Consider the following 18,046-nt stretch of genomic DNA (forward strand, 5'->3'; position numbering starts at 1 on the left):
GGGCTCGGTCTTGGCGGCGACGCTGTCGTGCTCGCACGTCCTGCTTGTTTGCTTTGTCTTGGGTCCTGGGCCTGCATCGCCGCCTCTCCCTCCTTCTCAGCCCTCATCTCTCTCCGCACGCCATGGAAACCAGCACCAGTATCGCTCCACTGGCTCCAGATGCGGCATATGCAGCCCTCGTGCGTCCTGACATCTTCGTCATCGTGTGCTGCAGCGAAAGCTTCCAGCTCGCCCTCGGTCATGACGAGATCAAGAAGCTACTCCGAGTGTGCAAACGAGCACGGCCTCTCCTGAGCTCCAAGGTGACCCGCTTCGACAGCTGGTGCCGGAATGCAGGACTATATCATCAAGCCGAACAGATGCGGATCGGCCTCACGCCCAGCGACAAGATTGCCCTCTCGCTGCACTGCAAGAATCCAGGCTCAGCCGACCGGTCCTGGCTAGTTGCCCAGTCCAACCATGGAAACGCTTCTGCTTCGTATCTCCTGGCCCGGATTATCCAAGCCGATTTCGACAGTGGAGCCGTGGTCTACTCTGAGCGAGCACTCAGACAGCAGCAAGCCTTCCAGCTCCTCGAAGCAGCGGCCAGCGCAAGCCATGCGATGGCCCAGTTCCATCTGGCAGAAAGCTATCGCAACGGACTCGGGGTCGATCAAGATCAAACCAAGGCTGCGGAGTTGTATCGCAGTCTTGCAGAGCAAAGAATGCCTCGAGCTCAAGTCGCATTCGGCCGCTGCTATGAGTCAGGCGAAGGTGTCGACCAAAATCATGAAGCAGCCATTGAGTGGTATTCCAAGGCTGCGAGCCAGGGCAGCGAAGACGGCCGACTCCATATTGTATTCCTCCAGGGCTGGTTCTCGTTGGTTGGCCATGGTGTCGAACAGAGCGACGTCGATGCCTTTAATCGCTGGCAGGAGGTCAGCACCAAGTCCACCGACCTGGCCATCAAGTCGATCGCCACCTATATGGTCGGCTGGATGCACTACCTCGGTCGGGGCACCCTGCAAGACCGACAGAGGGGAGACAAAATCCTCCAAGCCAATGTGTCAAGAGAGTTTCCCATCGGGGAGCACGATGGCTTGGACACACGGCGACACATCTCATCCAACTCACCCACAGCTTGCAGGTTCTATGGACTGTGTCGCCTCGGATCGATACACGATCGGCTGTGCAGACATCTTACGGCCGTGTGTCTGATCCAAGGGTTCGGAACCATCAAGGACCAAGAGAAGGCAGCGGACGTTTTCGAACAGCTCGCCTGCGAGGGCTGTAGCGACAGCCAGTACTGGCTGGCGGCATGCTGCTCGTATGGGTGGGGAGTGGCCCTTGACAAATCGAATGCATTCGAGTGGCTCAAAGTGTCTGCCGACCAAGGCAATCCGTACGGACAGTACATGGCTGGGGTGTACTATCTCCGGGGAATAGGTATTGAAGAGGATGGAGCCAAGGCAGTAGAGTGCTTCCGCAAGTCAGCCGAGCAAGGAAATCGGCACGGGCAATATTACCTCGGCGACTGCTACAGGACAGCTTCTGGTGTCGACGGAGATATCGACACCGCTGTCCTCTGGTACCGCAGGTCTGCAGAACAAGGTCTCTACTCGGCTATCGATGAGCTCAATTACCTCGGCAGGTGAATCTGAATCTCGCGTCGCTCCCAATACTATATTCCAACAGCCATGCCGAAAGCCGGGCAGAGTAAGCGATGTTTTGGTGATCTGCCAATCGACAAAGGGGGTTGTTTGTCATTGGATTCATTCCAAATACAGAATGAATTGCCGAACTATCTTCGTTGGCGTTGATCGAAGGACAAACCATTGCCACGACTTCACTTGGGATTCGATATTTCAAGTGTCCCACAGAATTCCTGGAAGACATCATCTGCATCCTGTTCCCGGCCGATGTGTCTTGGGTCTGTTTCCCGAGTCCAATCGTGTCGCAATGCTGCACGAGTCAGCACATCCTCGACCCCAGGAACAGAAGCCATCCCTCCCATGGCCGATATTGTGGTATCGATGGAATCAACTCGATATTGTCGGGCTCTGGTGTCCCGTTCATGGTTTGACGAGTGTTCTCTGGATGGCCAGAGCAAGCAGCCCATCGACCCAGGTCCAGGATGTCTCGTCCCAGCCTAGCAGCAATCCAGCATCATTCCGATGGCTGTGATTGCCGATACTTTGAACGAGCGACACTTGCACCATTCGATCTCACTCGATTAGCGGACAGCGTGAGTGCGATTGCGGTGCCGGGTCGTTTGGGGACTCTCAGGCACACATCCACGAAACAATCTGGGATGTCGTCGCCAAGTCGGTTGTTTATTATCATTCATGGGGCATTCTGATTTGAATGAACATAAGAAATATCATAGATGTCACAAAGACTCTCATTTGACAGAGCTCTCAGTCGAGCGATCGAATCTACCAAAAACCACCCCATTCCACCAGAACGGCACACTGAAACATCCAATCACTCACAAGCAGTCAACCACACAAGCACATCGGTGTCCAACAGGCGCAGCTGTTCCAACCAGTCCGGTATCCCAACACAATAACAAAAACAGAAATCACAAATCACAGCAGCTGGGCACCCGCTCGGATTGTTGTTGACCGGCACACTGGCCGGGATGAGGGCGGGCTCAGAGGGCCTTCTTGGCTTGATCCCTGGCTCGGGCCATCTTCTCGAGCTCTTCAAACTCGCCCGAGTCCTGGCACATCTTGCGGAAGACTCCATCCTCGCGCTGCATCAGCTCAAAGGGCGTGCCAAACTCGGCCACCTCTCCGTGGCTGAGGACCAGCACCGAGTCGTAGTCGGCAATCGTGCGGAGGCGGTGGGCGATGCACACCACCGTCGAGTTGGCAAACTCGGATCCGCGGATCGTCTCCTGGATGAAGGCGTCGGTCTCGTTGTCGACCGAGGCCGTGGCTTCGTCCAGCACGGTGATGGCCGACTCCTTGAGCAGCGCTCGGGCCAGGCACAGCAGCTGGCGCTGGCCCTGGCTAAAGTTGGACCCGCCCTCGGAGACAGAGGTGTCGAGGGAGAACCCGGACGCCTCGGCGGCGGCACGGGTGTTCTGGCCCTGGACTTGGGTCTGGCCTTGGTTCTCGGATGTCTGCGCGGGCAGGTTGTCGCTCGACGAACTGCCGTCCAGCTTGGCCTGCAGAGTGTTCAGGAACCGCACGCGCTCCAGGATCGACCAGAGCCGGTCGTCCGAGTGCTCGCCAAAGGGATCGAGGTTGCTGCGGATGTCGCCCGTGAACAGGACGGGATCCTGCGGGATGATCGTGAGCTTCTGGCGGAGGTCGCGCAGCCCAATCTTGGAGATGTCGACGCCGTCAATGACAATGCTGCCGCCGGAGAGCTCCATGATGCGGAACAGCGCCAGGGTGAGCGTGGACTTGCCCGCGCCGGTCCGTCCCACGACGCCGACCTTGCTGCGGCCCTTGAACTCGCAGGACACCCCGCGGAGGACGGGATCCAGGTCGGGGGCATAGCGGACGACAACGCCGTTGAGCTGGACGTGGCCCTTGGCAGGCCAGCCGGGAGGAGGACGCGATGTCTCGATGACGGCGGGGGCTTCCTGGTCAATCTCGAGGTATTCGTGCACACGCTCGACCGAGTTCATGTTCTGTCGATGGTGAAACGGGGCGAAAGGAGTGAGGCGAGACGAAGTGAGTCACCCGAACCGTCACAGCGACAGCCGCATCGAATAACACAGCGGCAATATGAGCATCGACTCCACTGCCATATCAGTCGCACTTCAACACTGGCACTTACTAGCTCCATCTGCGAGTGGATACGAACGATGCGAAGCAAGTTTTCTGCGATGGTGGCTGCCCAGGTCAAGCTGAGACCAGCAAGTCCCACACCGATCAGGTCCTTGGACCAGATGATGGCAATGCCGGCAGAGAAGGTGATCAGCGAGGTGATTATCGACAGTCGAGTGGACAGCCAGCGGTTCGAAAGACCCAGCATACGATGGGCTCGGTTGCTGGTGTCGACCTTGATCATGTTGTCCTCGATGAATCGGGCCTCGTGTCCATAGGCGCGGATGGTCGACACGCCAACGAGACACTCGCTGAAGGTGCTGTAGATGGGGCTGCGACTAATACTGTGGATACGCTTGAGCTCGCGACTAGAAGCCAGGTAGTAGATTGCAATCCTGTAGTAGATGTAGGCAACAAAGGGAATCACGGCGAGGAAGATCGGTGTCACGGTGCCGATGACGATGAGGGTGGTGGTGGCGCTCGCAGTGGTGAGAAAAAACCCAGCACATGTGTTGGCGAGATTCTGGTCGATGGTTCCAATGTCCTTGGAGAGGCGGTTGGTGATGCGGCCGAGCGGGGTGACATCGAACCAGCGCACCGGCGCATACATGATGCGGGTGATGAGCTGGTCGTGCAGCTTCTTGGCAGCCCTGTAGCCAACCCAGCTGCGATAGGCAAAGTTGGTGATGATGAGAAAGAGGACGCACGAATTGATGAGGCCGTACATGAGGACATAGTAGGCAACGTTGACGGACTGGCCGGACGATCCATCGACAAGGGTGTTGCTGTCGTTGCCTGAGACTGGGTTGAGGAAGCTGAGGGACAGCGGGGCCGAGAGCGTCACGGCAAACATCGTGTTGAGTTCGTTGGCATGGTTGTAGGCATCGGCCCAGACCTTGAGCCAGTAGTCGGCCAGCACTTGGGCCGATCGCTGCACAAGAATTATACCGAGGTAGGCGACGATGACACCAAAGCCGCCTGCCGCAGTCAGATAGAAGTAGTAGACGCTGCCCTGGACTGCGCCGGTTCTGGAAGCCTCGGCATCGATGAGCTTCTTGGCGTCTTCGGGCGTCTTGCCGTTGGAGTAGTTGCGGCTCAGGAGCTCCTCGTCGGTGAGGTCGACGTCGAGCTCGCCAGCGTCGGGGTCGGACTCGGGCTGGAGCGAGACTGCCTCGAGGTTCTCCTTGGCGATGATGGTCTCGACCTCGCGGTTCTGGGAGACCTCGGCGACCGAGCCATGGTCGAGGATCTGGCCCTGGTTGATGACGACGAGGTAGTCGGTGGCGGGAAGGGCCAGACTGGTGGCGTGGGTGACGAGGATGCGGGTGCGGTCCTTGAGCAGGCCCGTGATGCACTTGTCAAAGAGATGCTTGGCTGTGGGCGCATCGACGGCTGAGAGCGGATCGTCCAGCAGGATATAGTGGGCCCGGGAGTACGCGGCGCGGGCGAGCGAGACTCGCTGCTTCTGGCCGCCGGACAGGTTGATGCCCTTCTCGCCGATCTCGGTCAGGTCGCCGGACTCGAAGGAGGCAAGGTCTTTGGACAGGGCGCAGGCTTCGATCACGCGGGCGTATCGGAGCTGGTCGTAGGGCTCGCCGAACAGGATGTTGTCCCGGATCGTGGCGTTGGCGAGCCAGGCGGTCTGGGCGACAAAGGCGATGCCGCCCTTGGAGCGGTGGCTGCGAGTGAGACGGGTCAGGTTGGCGCTGCCCTGGAGCGACTTCATTTCGCCGAGGAGGGCATGGATGATCGAGGACTTGCCGGAGCCGGTGGAGCCGCAGATGGTGCTGAGCTTGCCGAGAGGGAAGCTGATCTTGAGGCCGCGCAGGGTAAACTTGGGCTCGGACGAGTCGTCCGCGCCAGAAGCCGGCTGCTCCGAGCCGAGGAGCGGCGTGGTCTCGGAGGTCTGCTGCGACTGCTTCTTGAACAGGTTGGCGAGTCTCTTGTGCCAGGGGAGCTGGGGCGACTTGCTGTCGGGAGCGGCGGTGGCCTGGTGCCACTCGAACCAGGCATCGACAAACTCGACGGCAACAGGGTCGGTCCAGGGCTCGGTGTTGCCGGTGGGGTGAGAAACGGGCAGGTCGTCGGAGAACTTTTGGAGCTCGGGCTCGTTCAGGAACTTTTCGATACGGTCCGATGAGACATAGATTTGGAAGAACTGCGAGGGGAGACGGGTGTCAGCGGGAGTCCTGTGGGTAAGAGGATGGCGACGGATAAACAGACAAGAACGGTGCCATGCGAGGAGCACTTGCCTCCGAAAGTGTGTCGGGGAAAACTGTCAGAGGGAACTTGAGAGCGTTGAACAGACTGAGGCAAGTGAATGCCGTGGTGGCTGGGTGGGAGACATGCACAAGTCGAAAGTGAGACATCAGCGCGGTCAGCACACATCAGCGACTGGAGATTGCGTGGGAGGCTGAGACATATTCACTCAATCGGCTTCGAGTCGATTGGAGATGCTCCGAGCAACATGCACCAGACATCCGAGGCCATGGGTGGTGCGAGCGCATCACTTACCATCCATGTCGTGACCAGCGATCAGGGTGTAGCTCAGGAAGGTAACAACCGCAACAATCACCGGCACAAACGACCAGAGCATGACACTGAGGCCCAAGGTCATGAAGTAAGAGATCAGATTGTTGAGCTCAGCGTTGCGGGCTTCGTCGATGCGCTTGAGGAACTGCGGCTCCCAGGCAAAGAACTTGATGATGCGAATGGCCTGCAGAGCCTCGAGGGTCCGGGTGTTGCGTTTGTCGGCCTTCTCCATGAGTGCTTTGTAAGCATTGTTGAGTCTCGTGGTGATGATGCTGGTGAGGGGAATGCTGACGACCATGATCGAGAGACCGATCGAAGCCGACCAACCCAGGAAGCTGAACAAGGCGACGACGGCAATAACGATCTCGATCAAAGTTGCAGTGACCAGAATTCCAGAGAAGCTTGCCATGGCCAGCTTCTCGGTGTCCATGGACATGAGCGAGACGAGCTTGCCCGTCGACTGGTCCTCGTCCTTCTTGGATTTGCCCTTGGCAGAGACGCGGCGGAGAGATTTCTGGAAGATTTCGTTGATCAGGACAGCACGCATGCGGTAGCTGGCATTGTTGGTCATGTTGAACATCTGTTGGCAAGTTTGGAGCGTTAGGCTCATAGTTAGAACTCATGAGACTTGATGTGAACACGACAAAGGCGCTTTCTTGGATAGCGCACTCTGCTACATGTCACGACGTGGCATTTCCGAAGCATCCGGGTCGCCGCAACGGCTTGAGTCAGCAGAGTAGCACTCGCACCAAGCACCATGATGACTTTTAGGCCTTCGACTCACCTGTCCGTCCACAATTGTGGACATGAGTCCAAAGACCAACGACATGAATACCCAGAAGAAACCAACGGTAATGGGACGACCGTTCGGATTCTGGATGTAGCTCATGATTTGGTAGAGGCAGAGTGGAGCAGTGAAGCTGAGAAGGGAAATAGCCAATCCAAGCAAGATCTGGATGATGAGGGGATAGAGCTCCATCCTGAAGAGACGCATGTTGAGGCCTTTGTACTGGTGCTTGTACTGCTCGCGGTAGACACGGCAGGCTTCGGCCGACTTGTCGCTCTCGAGCAGGTCAAAGAGGTCATTCTTGGTCAGGGGGGTCTTGTAGCCGCGGCTGAGAGGGCCGTCCATCCAGACAAAGAACAGGTTCTCGAACCAGGTGGACTCGGGCTCGGGGGCAGGGAGCATCTGTGGGTGCAAATGGGAATGCCAACAGCACGCACATGTGTGGGAGTAGTAGAACATGGAGTCAGTCCTGCGAGAGCACCGCCGATGCAACAAGCGAGGCAATAGCCGCACCCAGCGATGCCATGGCGGTGGCATGGAATCATCATGTGTGCCAGAGAAGCGTCGCTGTTCGTGCGTTCGTTCGATACATTGGATCTGCACTCACCTCGGTGTTCTTGGGGCCCTTGAGCTTCACAATGTGCAGCGATTCGACCTGCTCGCGCAGACTCAGACGCAGAGCAAAGTTGGCCACAGACAGGATGGTGCTCAGGACAACAGCGAGCACGATCGGGGCGACGGCATCGCCGCTGTTGCTGAGCAGGGTGTTGTGGAGCTGGAGAGCCTTGAGGACGGCACAGCCGAGGGCAAAGGGCTGGATGGGGCTGCTCAGCTTGGGGCGGATGCTGGCCGGGACGGGACCGGTCGAGGCCGCAAAGACGATGGTTGCGATGGCCTGGCGGGATGAGCGGGCGGTGTGAGTATGATGCAGTCGATGTGGGAGAGCACGATGCCGGCGAGGGCTTGAGCATGGCATCCGGCGAGGGAGTGAGAGGAGACGAGCAATGCTGCTGCGATGGCTTACCCATGCAAGAGCCCAGGCGGCCGAGCCAAAGAAGACGAAGGAGCCAGAACCAGACTGGCTCAGGTCCTGGAACGAGGCAGCGACAGAGACAGCCAGCTCGAGGACGAGGATAGCCAGACAGGTCCACTTGAGGGCCGGATTCTGGGCGACGACGGCGGGAGGAGCAGGCTGGTCGGCGGCAGAGATGGCGCCGTAGCGGTTGCGGGTGGATCCATCTTCGCTGTTGACGAGGGCGGTGTCGGGGCCGTCCGAGGAGGCGGCGGGATGGACAATGTCCTTGGCGGCCCAGAGGACAGCGACGACGATCAGGGCCAGCGGGAGGATGCCGACGGCATAGCTGTGGATAGAGGAGCAAAAGAACCCAGTGAAAGCTTTCGTCAGTGTCGATCCGGGACCATGCCCGTTCATGGCGCCAGCGGTGGGGGAAGCGGCATTGCATGGAGGACGAGCGGCCCAGCACAGCGGCAAGCAAACCGGCGACTGGGGGAAGGGTGATGGTCTGAGAAGACCGAGACCAAGCAGCTGGCCATGAGGGGGCTGGCGGTGTCCCATGGTCCCCCCCCCTTCTCCCGTCCCTGTGGCTTTCCAGCCATCCCCCAACCGAGCCCGAAGAAAGGGCACCGGATCCTCCCATCACGGCCGTCACACGTTTATGGAATTTATTCGATCGAGCCAGGTGCGCGGCATCCTGTTCGACGAGGAAGTCGCGGTACCTCTTCTCGAAGCACTCGTCGACAGCGAGCGAGCCTCTGGCGTCAAAAAACCAGATGGTGGAATTAGAAGGGCACAGGAACATGGTTTCGGGGCACGAATGGTTTGACAAAGGCTCTGTTCTCCTTCTCGAAGCACGCTTTATATACCCGGACAGCAGGTCCTGCCAGCCCACCCGCGGCTGGCGTGGGACCCGCGCCGCCTGCCGTGGACTGCCGCGCCTCCCCCAGGCCCACGCCCCCAGCTCATGGATCGGGTGGCGCATGGCCACGCCACACCATGCGCAGCACCAATATATCTATAAAGGGGATGTCGTGCGACGTGAGTCACGACTGCGCATGGCGCCACAGCACAGCCCGATGCGCAGTCAAAACATGATCCCGTGACTCTGTGAGCGCCTCGATGCTATGATCTCGCCAGGCTCCCACAGCAACATGACCTGAATGCCAAGCAGCTCGCCTCTCACTCCGATGTGCCGAGGAGCATTGCCCGTCTATTTGTTCTTTGTGCGATAAAATTACCCTACTAGTGTCATTCGGAGTACCAATATTGGCCTCGCTTGCATCGGCTCGGCCAGGAAGGCACCGGGCGCTACTTCAGACGAGGCCGTCTTGTTTGTGCCGGCCGTGCTCACTTTCTGGTTTGCATGCTCGTCATTCCTCGCCCGAGTCCTTGGGTCGCGGGACTCGCACAAAGTCCCAGTCGTCCATGTCCTTTTTGTGGGTAAGGTTCTATTTGTGGCGTTGATGCATTCAATCGTCCGTGCCGGCAAGGTCAGCTACGAATCAGCTCGAAGCAAAATCTGGCGGCCATTCTGCATGGAGCAAATAGCTCGGAGCGGATCCACGTCGAGACGACATGCAATGGAGATGGGCTTACCCAGTAAATCTCCTGGACGTTCACTGGAGCAGCTTTCTTGTCGATACCCAGCTCTTCCTTCTTTTCGAGCTGGATTGGTATCGGCGGGGTCAGGATTGTCCGAGATCGTTGTCGTGAATGCATCCGCACGATAGATTCAGCGCATTCATGGTTCATCAGCGACGTCCAAAGCAAGCCGAGATGAGCCGTGTCGAGTCGAGGCGATCCAAGGACCCCAGTATTGTTAGCTCGACAGCTGGTTCAAGATCCGTTGCTGAACATTTGCCCCCCCCCGACCTCATCTGAATCCAATGCCCTGGCAGCGACAGAGTGCCTACCATCCGAACTTTGCTGTCATGAATGTCATAGCGAACTTGGGTGAGATGCTGAAGGCCGTAAGGCGCCAGCCCCATGGTCAGCAAAAATGGAATGCCGAAGAATACAAATGGATTCCGCTTGATCTTGCGCCCGAGGGCTGTGTGTGAAAGACGATTTGCCAGCCGGAAAACCATGGTCGCGGTTTGCGATGCGTTTCGCTGGTTGGGGTTGGAGGCACAACCGATATGAGCGCAGCGGGCGGATGAAGACTCGCTTGGTCGCAAGCCGAGGAGATCTGCACCAGAGCCGCCGTTCAAATGTTCTCCAAACTACCTTCGGCTCCCGACTCCAGAGTACCTCGCTGTGATGCTATGTTCTGGCTGGATGTTGGCAGAGCCGGATGATGCGGGCCTGCGCCTGTCTGGCTCGTTTTTGCTGGTGATCTGGTCCGAGTCAGAGCGACGACACAACACGTGCTTCGTGTGTGTGTGTGCGTCTATTTGTGAGTGTGCATTGGCATATCGTGATCATATCCCCTCGTAGATGCCTTGATCCGGAAATGTGGTGCATGTATTCGACCCTCTGGACAGCTCCATAGTCTCGAGGTATCAACATACTCGGTCTGCTCGAGTCACTTGGTTTCCAGGCACCGAGCACGCCATTTGGTCGTGGCAGTGAGTGATGGGCAGCCGCGTATATTCAGGACCGGAAGTGAACAACAACCCTGACTCAAAACAGGGCGTCCCGTTTGACAATGGGAACGTCGTATCTTTATTGGCGCGATAGGCAATAGACGCCATTGCGAGATGGTGAAGCTCGAGTGTCGTCGTCGACCCTATGCCTCGGTCTTTGCGCGCTTCTTGTCTGGACCTGTAGACACCCAGGAACGCGGTAAGAGTGGTGCTCTTTCTCAAGATTTTTCTCTTGCGGACCGCCCCTCATGTATCGAGAACCTACCATCAGTTCCTTCGTAGGCGTCAATGTATTCCCAGTACTTTTGGATCTCGAATTCAAGCTCCTCGGATTTGATTGCTTCGAGGATCTTGATCTCAGCGTCTTCGACGATATCCGGATCAAGAACAATGTAGGCGCTTGAGGAATCGATCCAAGCGATATTGTCCACCTCAAAGCCGATCCTGCCGCAGGCCTCGCGAACATCATTGCTTCGCCAAGTCGTGGGCAGGTTGAAGATCCGGAAGATGTGATCGCGATCCGGCCGCTCTGCGGATCCCCCAGGATCGTGGCATAGACAGACGACAACGGGTGCATCACAGGTCAGCGACAGCAAATGTAGCCAGAGAATGCGCCAGGAAACGGGCGATGCCCATGCAGCGGCGAAATCGGCCACAAACTGACGCGACCCAAAAGCCGTGTAAAGAGCTGAATCCCATCTTGTCCGCTTTCTGTCGGCGCTTACCCTCCTCAGTTTCAAGTTTGATGCATGCAAAATCGCTTCTCATCATATGGAGACAATTCTTCAACCTCTTCAGCGACCGCAGCTCAAAGTCTATCCGCGTTCCTTCGGTATACTCTTCGACACGCGAAATCATTTTCACAAAGACTAGCCCGGTTGAATAGGCGTCATATCCGGCCTCGTGGAATCGCTGTGTCGGACCTGTGTATCCATCAAATCCCGGTGCACAAACAACGTTTGGCAACCCAAACGGCGCCTCCCTGGCCACGGCGACCAGGTCTCCAAGCCCAGTCCTGGGTATGCGGCGCTGGGTGGCATGGTGACAAGGCAGCAGCGAGGACGGTAAGCTCGAGATTCGCAAATCTGCCTGTCTGAGGGTGCATCATTATCCAATCCTAAGATTTGTCCATGGCAACACACCGTTAGCTCCGGCTCCGAGGAGGCAATATGCTTGGTGTCGTAGACCCTTGATGTTGCAGGCGTAACGGGTCAGATAAGCCCAAGCATCACTGTCGCCCAACGTTCGCTCAGGAGGCACAGCGAGCAGGGACACGCACTCCATGCGATTCTTACAATGGAAACATCTTCATCAGGCCTGTTTTGAAGTCTTCAACGGACTCGGGGAGATTGTTGTTGAAGCTTTGGTATGTATGGCACAGGTCTGCGCGACGAGTTCACCATCAGCACCGACTTGCTCGAGAAGACAATATCGAACATCGGACATCGGGTGTCGTGCATCGGCATCGTTGCTGTGGCAGTCATTGGAAAGATTCGGCTACTCTCTTACCAAGCAGCATGTTATGTCCGATGACGGGCTTGCGGGCCTCCCGGAGCCAATCGATGACCTTGCGGAATCCAATGAGCGAATCGAGCTCTCGCTGAAGCAGTGTTTGCCGCCGGCTTAGATATCTTGCCAAGGGCTTTCTGGATGTTTCTGGAGGCACAGTGCGGCTATTCTTACCTCGGCCTCAGAGTTTTTGTTGGCTTGTCGCTGGGTACGCTCTTCAGCAGTCATGCGGGTGATTATCACCTCCTTGACCTTGCCCTCGGTTGCCAAGAACCCATTGAAGCTGCTCCCCAAGAAAAGAACACGCACATCAGACAAACTGACAAAGGTAGGCACGCTGCAGATCCGGACAGATCGTCATCGCTCATGTCCCCTCGAGGATGTGGGTCCAACTGTCTTACCGCTTCAAGACCTCTTGGTGGATCAGCCGACGATGAAACGAAGACTCTGTGGCGATCGAGGTCTGCTTCTCAGAGGAGTTTTGGAGCCACTCGCTGACGGATGCCCTGTCATCGGTGTCGATTGGTTTTCAGTCAGCAAGTGCACCAAGATTCTTGTTTGTGTCGGCAAATCATCGCGATGGCGAGGATTCCGGACCACCAACGAAGCGATGCAGATGGGACGAAGACGCTGATGGCGGAGGACACTAACGGCACCGGGCCGGGGACCCTCTGATAGCCGTGCAGTGCTCACATGGATTGGCTCATCCACTCGACCAGCTCCTGGGGCACTTCCAGATACTCTCGCTCGGCCTTCAGATCAAGCTTGCGTCGGATACGGGCCTCCTCGTCGTGGGACAGGAACGACACACCTGCACATCAAAGACATCAGTCGCCACAGCGGCCCAGTCCCCATCCCTGTTGAATCCGATGGACACTGCCGAGATCGAGTGCGCAAGTGCTCTCCTCGGAAATGTCCTATTCGGCTGTCCTTTGGCTGGTGTCGCTTACCGTCTTTGATCCATTTATTGAAATCGAAGCCGTTGTTGGCAAGAAACTCCAGACTCGAGATCTGGATCTTGTTGCATCGCTCGAGGGCAAAGGTACCTTGCTGTGGAAAGAGCCAGATATTGAAGGGCTTGGCCTCGTAGGACTGTGTTTCCCCGCACCATTTGAAGGTGCAGATGCCGTACTGATTCATCAAGAAATCTTGGGCAGACATTCTGTACTTTGCGTAGCGCTGTTGGATGGTGTCGTATGTGTGGGCCCGCTGGGTTGACTCCGAATGCAGGCCTTTGGAGGTCCATGGATTACGGTGTATCGCGGCCCATCAGCAAGAGAATGACGGTGTCGGGAGAAGGCAGAGCAGAGAATATGAGCTGGGGATGGTCGACGGAGGCAAAGCGACGGCTTAAGGGGTGTAGCAGATCGCTGATCTGACCGGGCAGCCACACCCGGGCCGAATAAATCCATCCATCGATAGAAAGAACAGCGACAAGCAAGTCAGATCCGATGGTCATAGCAAGCTGAGGCCTGTTTGGCCCACCTGTCATCTCGGCGTCGATGGCCACAAAGTCACATTCATCGATGGCCTGCTTGATCACGGCCAAGGTCGCCTCAAAGTTGCTGCGGGTTACGTCCATGGCTGGTAGAGATCCTGGAGACGGAGCCTTGTGAGGTCGAGGGTGCTCGCGGGCTGCAGCGCCGGTGTGTCCGATCAACGATCGGCGAGGAAGACGGCAGTTGAAGCAGATCCTGGGGGGCGGAGGACAGGGGTGGCGAACATGGTTCGTTCTTGGGGCCGGATCTCGATGGTTTCGCCGAACTGCCAGGCAAGCAATCGAACCGGCGCTTCCACAGCCAAACCTTGCTTGTCCATTGGCCTGGTCTCTGAACGGGGATGGTCCGGCCGAAGACTCGGCCAATTATCGGCTCAATATGGGATTGCGAATCACAGTCTGCGGCGACCACAATCGGCCGCTATTGCAAAACAAACGGTTGCCATCGAATCAGAGTGTATCGATGAGGTCTCTGCTCTCGCGGCTGGCCTCCAAACACCGTCGTCATTCCGTTGACGAGTTGTGTGTGTGCTGTCTCAGCCGATTGAGGCTCCCGGCGGGGGGAGAAATGGGTGGTGGGGTTCTTTCCCACGTCTCCTCGGCCGTCTGTCCTCGAAACTGACCGTCCAGAGCAGCTTTTCTTCTCCATCGCCTCGTGCTGCGGGTTGTTCTGGTGATTTTCTTGTTCATCGAGACACGACAACCTCTCTGCGGTTCTGCGTCTTGAGTTCCATTTCTCTCCGCCCTTGCCTAACGTCGATCTGCCTACCCAAGAATGAGCAAAGCCAAGGTCAACATCAACGAGCGCTTCACGTTTGGCGAAACGCTCGGAAGGTATGTGCTTGAAGCAGAGCTGCTAGCACACCCGCTGTCTGCCTTTCCCCCTCTCCTTCCTGCCGAGCGATGCTGGTCCAGTAACGTGAGAACATCGAGACCTTTGAGCACGAGCCTACCAGGATTGCTGTTGTCACCCTAATTCTCAACTGACGCATGCGTAATTCCTTCCGCCCACTGCCAAATGTGTTTGCAGCGGCTCATTTGCCACGGTAGTGTCTGCTGTCGACAACAAGACCAACGTCCGCTATGCAATGAAAATCATCGACAAGAACCGGTGCCGTGGCCAGGAGGATCATATCGTGAGTGCACCTTTGCGCGACGAGTGTTTCGGCTTGGCTGACGCTATTCCGCGCGACCGGGTGGTCAGAGATAGCAGTTCCCTGTGGTGGATATCGGCCGGACATTTTTTCAGAGTCGGGACTGACACTGTCGTCTGACTGAACTGCGCCGCTTCAGGTTAAAGAAATCACAATCTTGAAAAGCATCAAGCACAAAAACTGCATTCAGTTGTACGACGTCTTCGAGACCAAGAACAGCCTCTATCTGCAGATGGAATAGTAAGGACGCTCGCACCCATGTGTTGATCGGTTGGCTGTGATGCAGTGCCCAGAATCACCGACGGCGATGCATTTGATGGATACCATCCCCAAGCCTGCACGTTGCAGAGAAGGCTTCTAATCCATACTTTGCATCTCCCAGTGTCGATGGCGGAGAACTGTTTGATCGAATTGTTAACTTGGGATTCTACTCGGAAGGCGGTATGATAAAGATACCTCGGTCGCGATTCGTGCATTTTGGAGGCCGTCTGAACAGCAGTACACCGCTGCTCGCCACTGACATCACATCAACACATGAAATCGGAACCTGTAGATGCCAAGAACATTGTCCTCAACATTCTCACGGCTCTGGACTATATTCACGGAGAGGGAATCGTCCATCGGGTATGGGCAATGTGCGACACCAGGCCGCCATCCAGGAATCCTGCACTTGGATCCAGCGGATGCCTGTCACACGACCCAAGCGGTCAGTACTGACTCTGAGTCCCACAATATAGGACCTCAAGCCAGAAAACTTGCTGATGGCAAGCAAGGAAGACAATGCCGAGGTCAAGCTGGCCGATTTTGGACTTGCCAGCGTGGCCACCAATGACTACATGCTGAAAACCAATTGCGGAAGCCTGACCTACATTGTAAGCGCTGGTTAGGCTGTGGGATGACACACCATGGCCTCTGGACTGATGCACCGTCGCTGGACGCTTTCAGGCTCCCGAAGTTCTCAAGTCACAGCCCTACGGAAAGCCCGTGGACATGTGGGGTATTGGTGTGATCACCTACATGTAAGCTATGCCCTTTCTATTACGACGCCCGCGACCAGAGACAGCCAATCTGCGCTATATATTCAATGTGCGCGAGCCATCGATATTGGATGCCTCGGCGTATGCGGGTTGGGACTGCGGATATGCGGTCGCGCTGACGACTTCGGTTTGCTTGTGCCGATGATGTCTAGTCTGCTTTCCGGATACCCTCCGTTCTGGGCCGAAGACGACGCCGGGATCATGGACATCACCATCAAGGGCATCTACAAATGTGAGATTGGGGTGTGCTGCATGCGGAGGCGGAGGATGAGGTAGAGCGCACTTGGTGCTAAGGGGGAAACCGGGCATTCAGATCATCGGGAACGAGCGCTACGCTCCATCGATACTGACTCGGCTTGCACTCCTGGCGTTTGATGCTTGTATGAATAGTCTTCTCTCCCGACTGGGACAACATCACCGACGATGCCAAGGACTTTATCGCAAAGCTCTTGATTGTCAATCCCGATAGCCGAATGACGAGCTCCCAGGCCCTCAAGCATAAATGGCTGACAGATTCCACCAGCCAAACGGTCGATATCTCCAAGACTGTCGGTGACAACCTGGTCAAGAACTTCAACTATAGGAGAAAGCTCAAGGTAGGCTCGTCTCTCGCTTGAGCGCTTGAGGGGGAGGGATATGCCGTGGCTTACCATCCATTGATGCTTTCCGGCGACTCCATCAGGCCGGCATCGACGCCGTAATGGTCGCCTCCGGATTCGTCAACTCTGTCAAGAAAGAGACCGAGAAGCATCACTCTGACGCCATCTCGGCCGGATTGAAGGCCCTGAAGCTCAAAGCCCAGAACAACGCTGCAAAGTAACTGGGGGTCTGTGTCCCCAACTTGGCACAAGATCTTGGCGATTGCATGCTGGGAGAACAAATCATAATGCCTTGCGATGTTGTGGTGCAAGAGGGCGGATTGAAAAATGGCTGTGTGTCGGGCTGGCGAGAGCAAGAGGATGTGTGCCCATTGTTGCTTGGAGGAGGGTGGATGCAGCGAATCGCACATGGAATATCCTCTGAGAGATTATTGTATTGGTCTTTGAAGCTTATAGCCGATCCGCTTGGTGCTCGGAGCGACCAATACAGCCTACACAGAAAGGGAGGCTCTCTCTGAGCCCTCGGGAATGGCGGCCAAATCGCACTTGCGGATCGGGGGATTGTCAGTTGAGTGTGCCCACAGGGGCGGGCACCGAGAAGAGTATGCATCATGTTGTATACCATGTTGCACTCAAGCGGCTGTCATTGCATTGACAATCAATATGGCGGCATGCTGCTAGTTACAGGCAATCCAATAAAAAACGGGACACCCGGGATTTTGACCATTCATCGAATATTTTGTTACCCAATGTTATCGCGCGCTGGCCATGACCATTCGCCACACATCCGACTTTCGCACCGCCGCATTGCGATGCTACGCCCTCATCCATAGCCTGCGTAAGGTCGCCTCCATATTCAGTGTATCCAAAAGCACCATCCATCGATGGCACCGAGGATGCAAGCTGGATGACCCATCCCGGGTCCCAGCTCGCAGATCCACTTTCTTCGAGCAGGCATGTCCAGTCATTCGCACCCTGATTGAACAGGACCCGTTCCAGACTGGTCCTGTGTTGCGGTGCAAGCTCGAGTCCATCCTCCAGAGGAAAGTTTCACTCTCACTCTGCCACACTGCCATCCACCGAGCAGGTCTCTCACACAAGAGGGCAACACACCTCTACAAGTCCAAGCGACTGGATGAGCGAGTGGCACAGTTCAGGGACCAGGTCCGCTCCATTGACCCACGACGATTCGTTTTTGTCGATGAGACAGGGATCAGGAAATCCATTTTCCCTCTCTACGGATACTCACCGAAGGGTGCTCCGCTTCGCCAGCGCAATCACATGAAACACAAGTCTGTCTCGGCTGCATTTGCCATCAACCACTCTGGTGTGCTGCATCGCATGTACATCCCCACATCATTCAAGACACACTCGATGGTCGAGTTCTTTGAGCGAGCGAGCTTCCCAGACGACTCTGTGATTGTGATGGACAATGTCAGCATGCACAAGACAATGGCTGTCCTGGACTGCATCGAGCGCCGAGGATGGTCAGTGATCTTCACCCCACCTGCATCGCCCGACTTCAATCCCATCGAGAACTTCTTTGGGATTGTGAAGCATCAGTAC

At 56.6% G+C, this 18,046-nt stretch overlaps 5 protein-coding genes across 5 annotated transcripts; 2 read left to right on the plus strand and 3 right to left on the minus strand.

Annotated features, from left to right (window-relative positions):
- The first annotated feature begins 57 nt into the window (after positions 1 to 57).
- On the plus strand, positions 58 to 1,729 carry BJ171DRAFT_138797 (uncharacterized protein). Its single transcript, XM_053105700.1, has one exon. It carries the CDS (start codon positions 123 to 125, stop codon positions 1,632 to 1,634), a length of 1,512 nt encoding a protein of 503 aa, XP_052965769.1. The 5' UTR covers positions 58 to 122; the 3' UTR covers positions 1,635 to 1,729.
- Positions 1,730 to 2,279: 550 nt separating this feature from the next.
- Positions 2,280 to 7,951, minus strand: BJ171DRAFT_443254 (P-loop containing nucleoside triphosphate hydrolase protein). Its single transcript, XM_053108112.1, has 6 exons — positions 7,688 to 7,951; positions 7,078 to 7,482; positions 6,276 to 6,873; positions 6,051 to 6,093; positions 3,772 to 5,950; positions 2,280 to 3,622 (listed from the first exon to the last, which is right to left on the minus strand). Exons 2-6 carry the CDS (start codon positions 7,480 to 7,482, stop codon positions 2,633 to 2,635), a joined length of 4,215 nt encoding a protein of 1,404 aa, XP_052965770.1. The 5' UTR covers positions 7,688 to 7,951; the 3' UTR covers positions 2,280 to 2,632.
- Positions 7,952 to 9,098: 1,147 nt separating this feature from the next.
- BJ171DRAFT_509303 (cytochrome c oxidase assembly protein COX16-domain-containing protein) lies at positions 9,099 to 10,401 on the minus strand. The gene is made up of 4 exons (XM_053111375.1): positions 10,325 to 10,401; positions 10,012 to 10,209; positions 9,695 to 9,763; positions 9,099 to 9,546 (listed from the first exon to the last, which is right to left on the minus strand). Exons 2-4 carry the CDS (start codon positions 10,183 to 10,185, stop codon positions 9,469 to 9,471), a joined length of 321 nt encoding a protein of 106 aa, XP_052965771.1. The 5' UTR covers positions 10,186 to 10,209; positions 10,325 to 10,401; the 3' UTR covers positions 9,099 to 9,468.
- Positions 10,402 to 10,662: 261 nt separating this feature from the next.
- On the minus strand, positions 10,663 to 13,915 carry BJ171DRAFT_509306 (ribonuclease H-like domain-containing protein). The gene is made up of 11 exons (XM_053111376.1): positions 13,678 to 13,915; positions 13,143 to 13,424; positions 12,886 to 13,003; positions 12,594 to 12,698; positions 12,367 to 12,475; positions 12,193 to 12,283; positions 11,979 to 12,066; positions 11,826 to 11,871; positions 11,409 to 11,712; positions 10,949 to 11,212; positions 10,663 to 10,861 (listed from the first exon to the last, which is right to left on the minus strand). The coding sequence occupies exons 1-11, from the start codon at positions 13,772 to 13,774 to the stop codon at positions 10,827 to 10,829; spliced, it is 1,539 nt and encodes a 512-aa protein (XP_052965772.1). The 5' UTR covers positions 13,775 to 13,915; the 3' UTR covers positions 10,663 to 10,826.
- A 550-nt stretch (positions 13,916 to 14,465) lies between these two features.
- On the plus strand, positions 14,466 to 16,951 carry BJ171DRAFT_623221 (calcium/calmodulin-dependent protein kinase type 1D-like protein; the record flags this gene model as incomplete). Its single annotated transcript, XM_053115458.1, has 10 exons — positions 14,466 to 14,524; positions 14,721 to 14,826; positions 14,984 to 15,084; positions 15,227 to 15,285; positions 15,398 to 15,468; positions 15,582 to 15,716; positions 15,790 to 15,863; positions 16,034 to 16,113; positions 16,272 to 16,477; positions 16,564 to 16,951. The coding sequence occupies 10 exons, from the start codon at positions 14,466 to 14,468 to the stop codon at positions 16,699 to 16,701; spliced, it is 1,029 nt and encodes a 342-aa protein (XP_052965773.1). The 3' UTR covers positions 16,702 to 16,951.
- Between the last annotated feature and the right edge of the window lie 1,095 nt (positions 16,952 to 18,046).

This window comes from Polychytrium aggregatum, assembly GCF_025602895.1.
Source record: "Polychytrium aggregatum strain JEL109 chromosome Unknown BJ171scaffold_23, whole genome shotgun sequence".
Classification (NCBI taxonomy): Eukaryota; Fungi; Chytridiomycota; class Chytridiomycetes; order Polychytriales; genus Polychytrium; species Polychytrium aggregatum.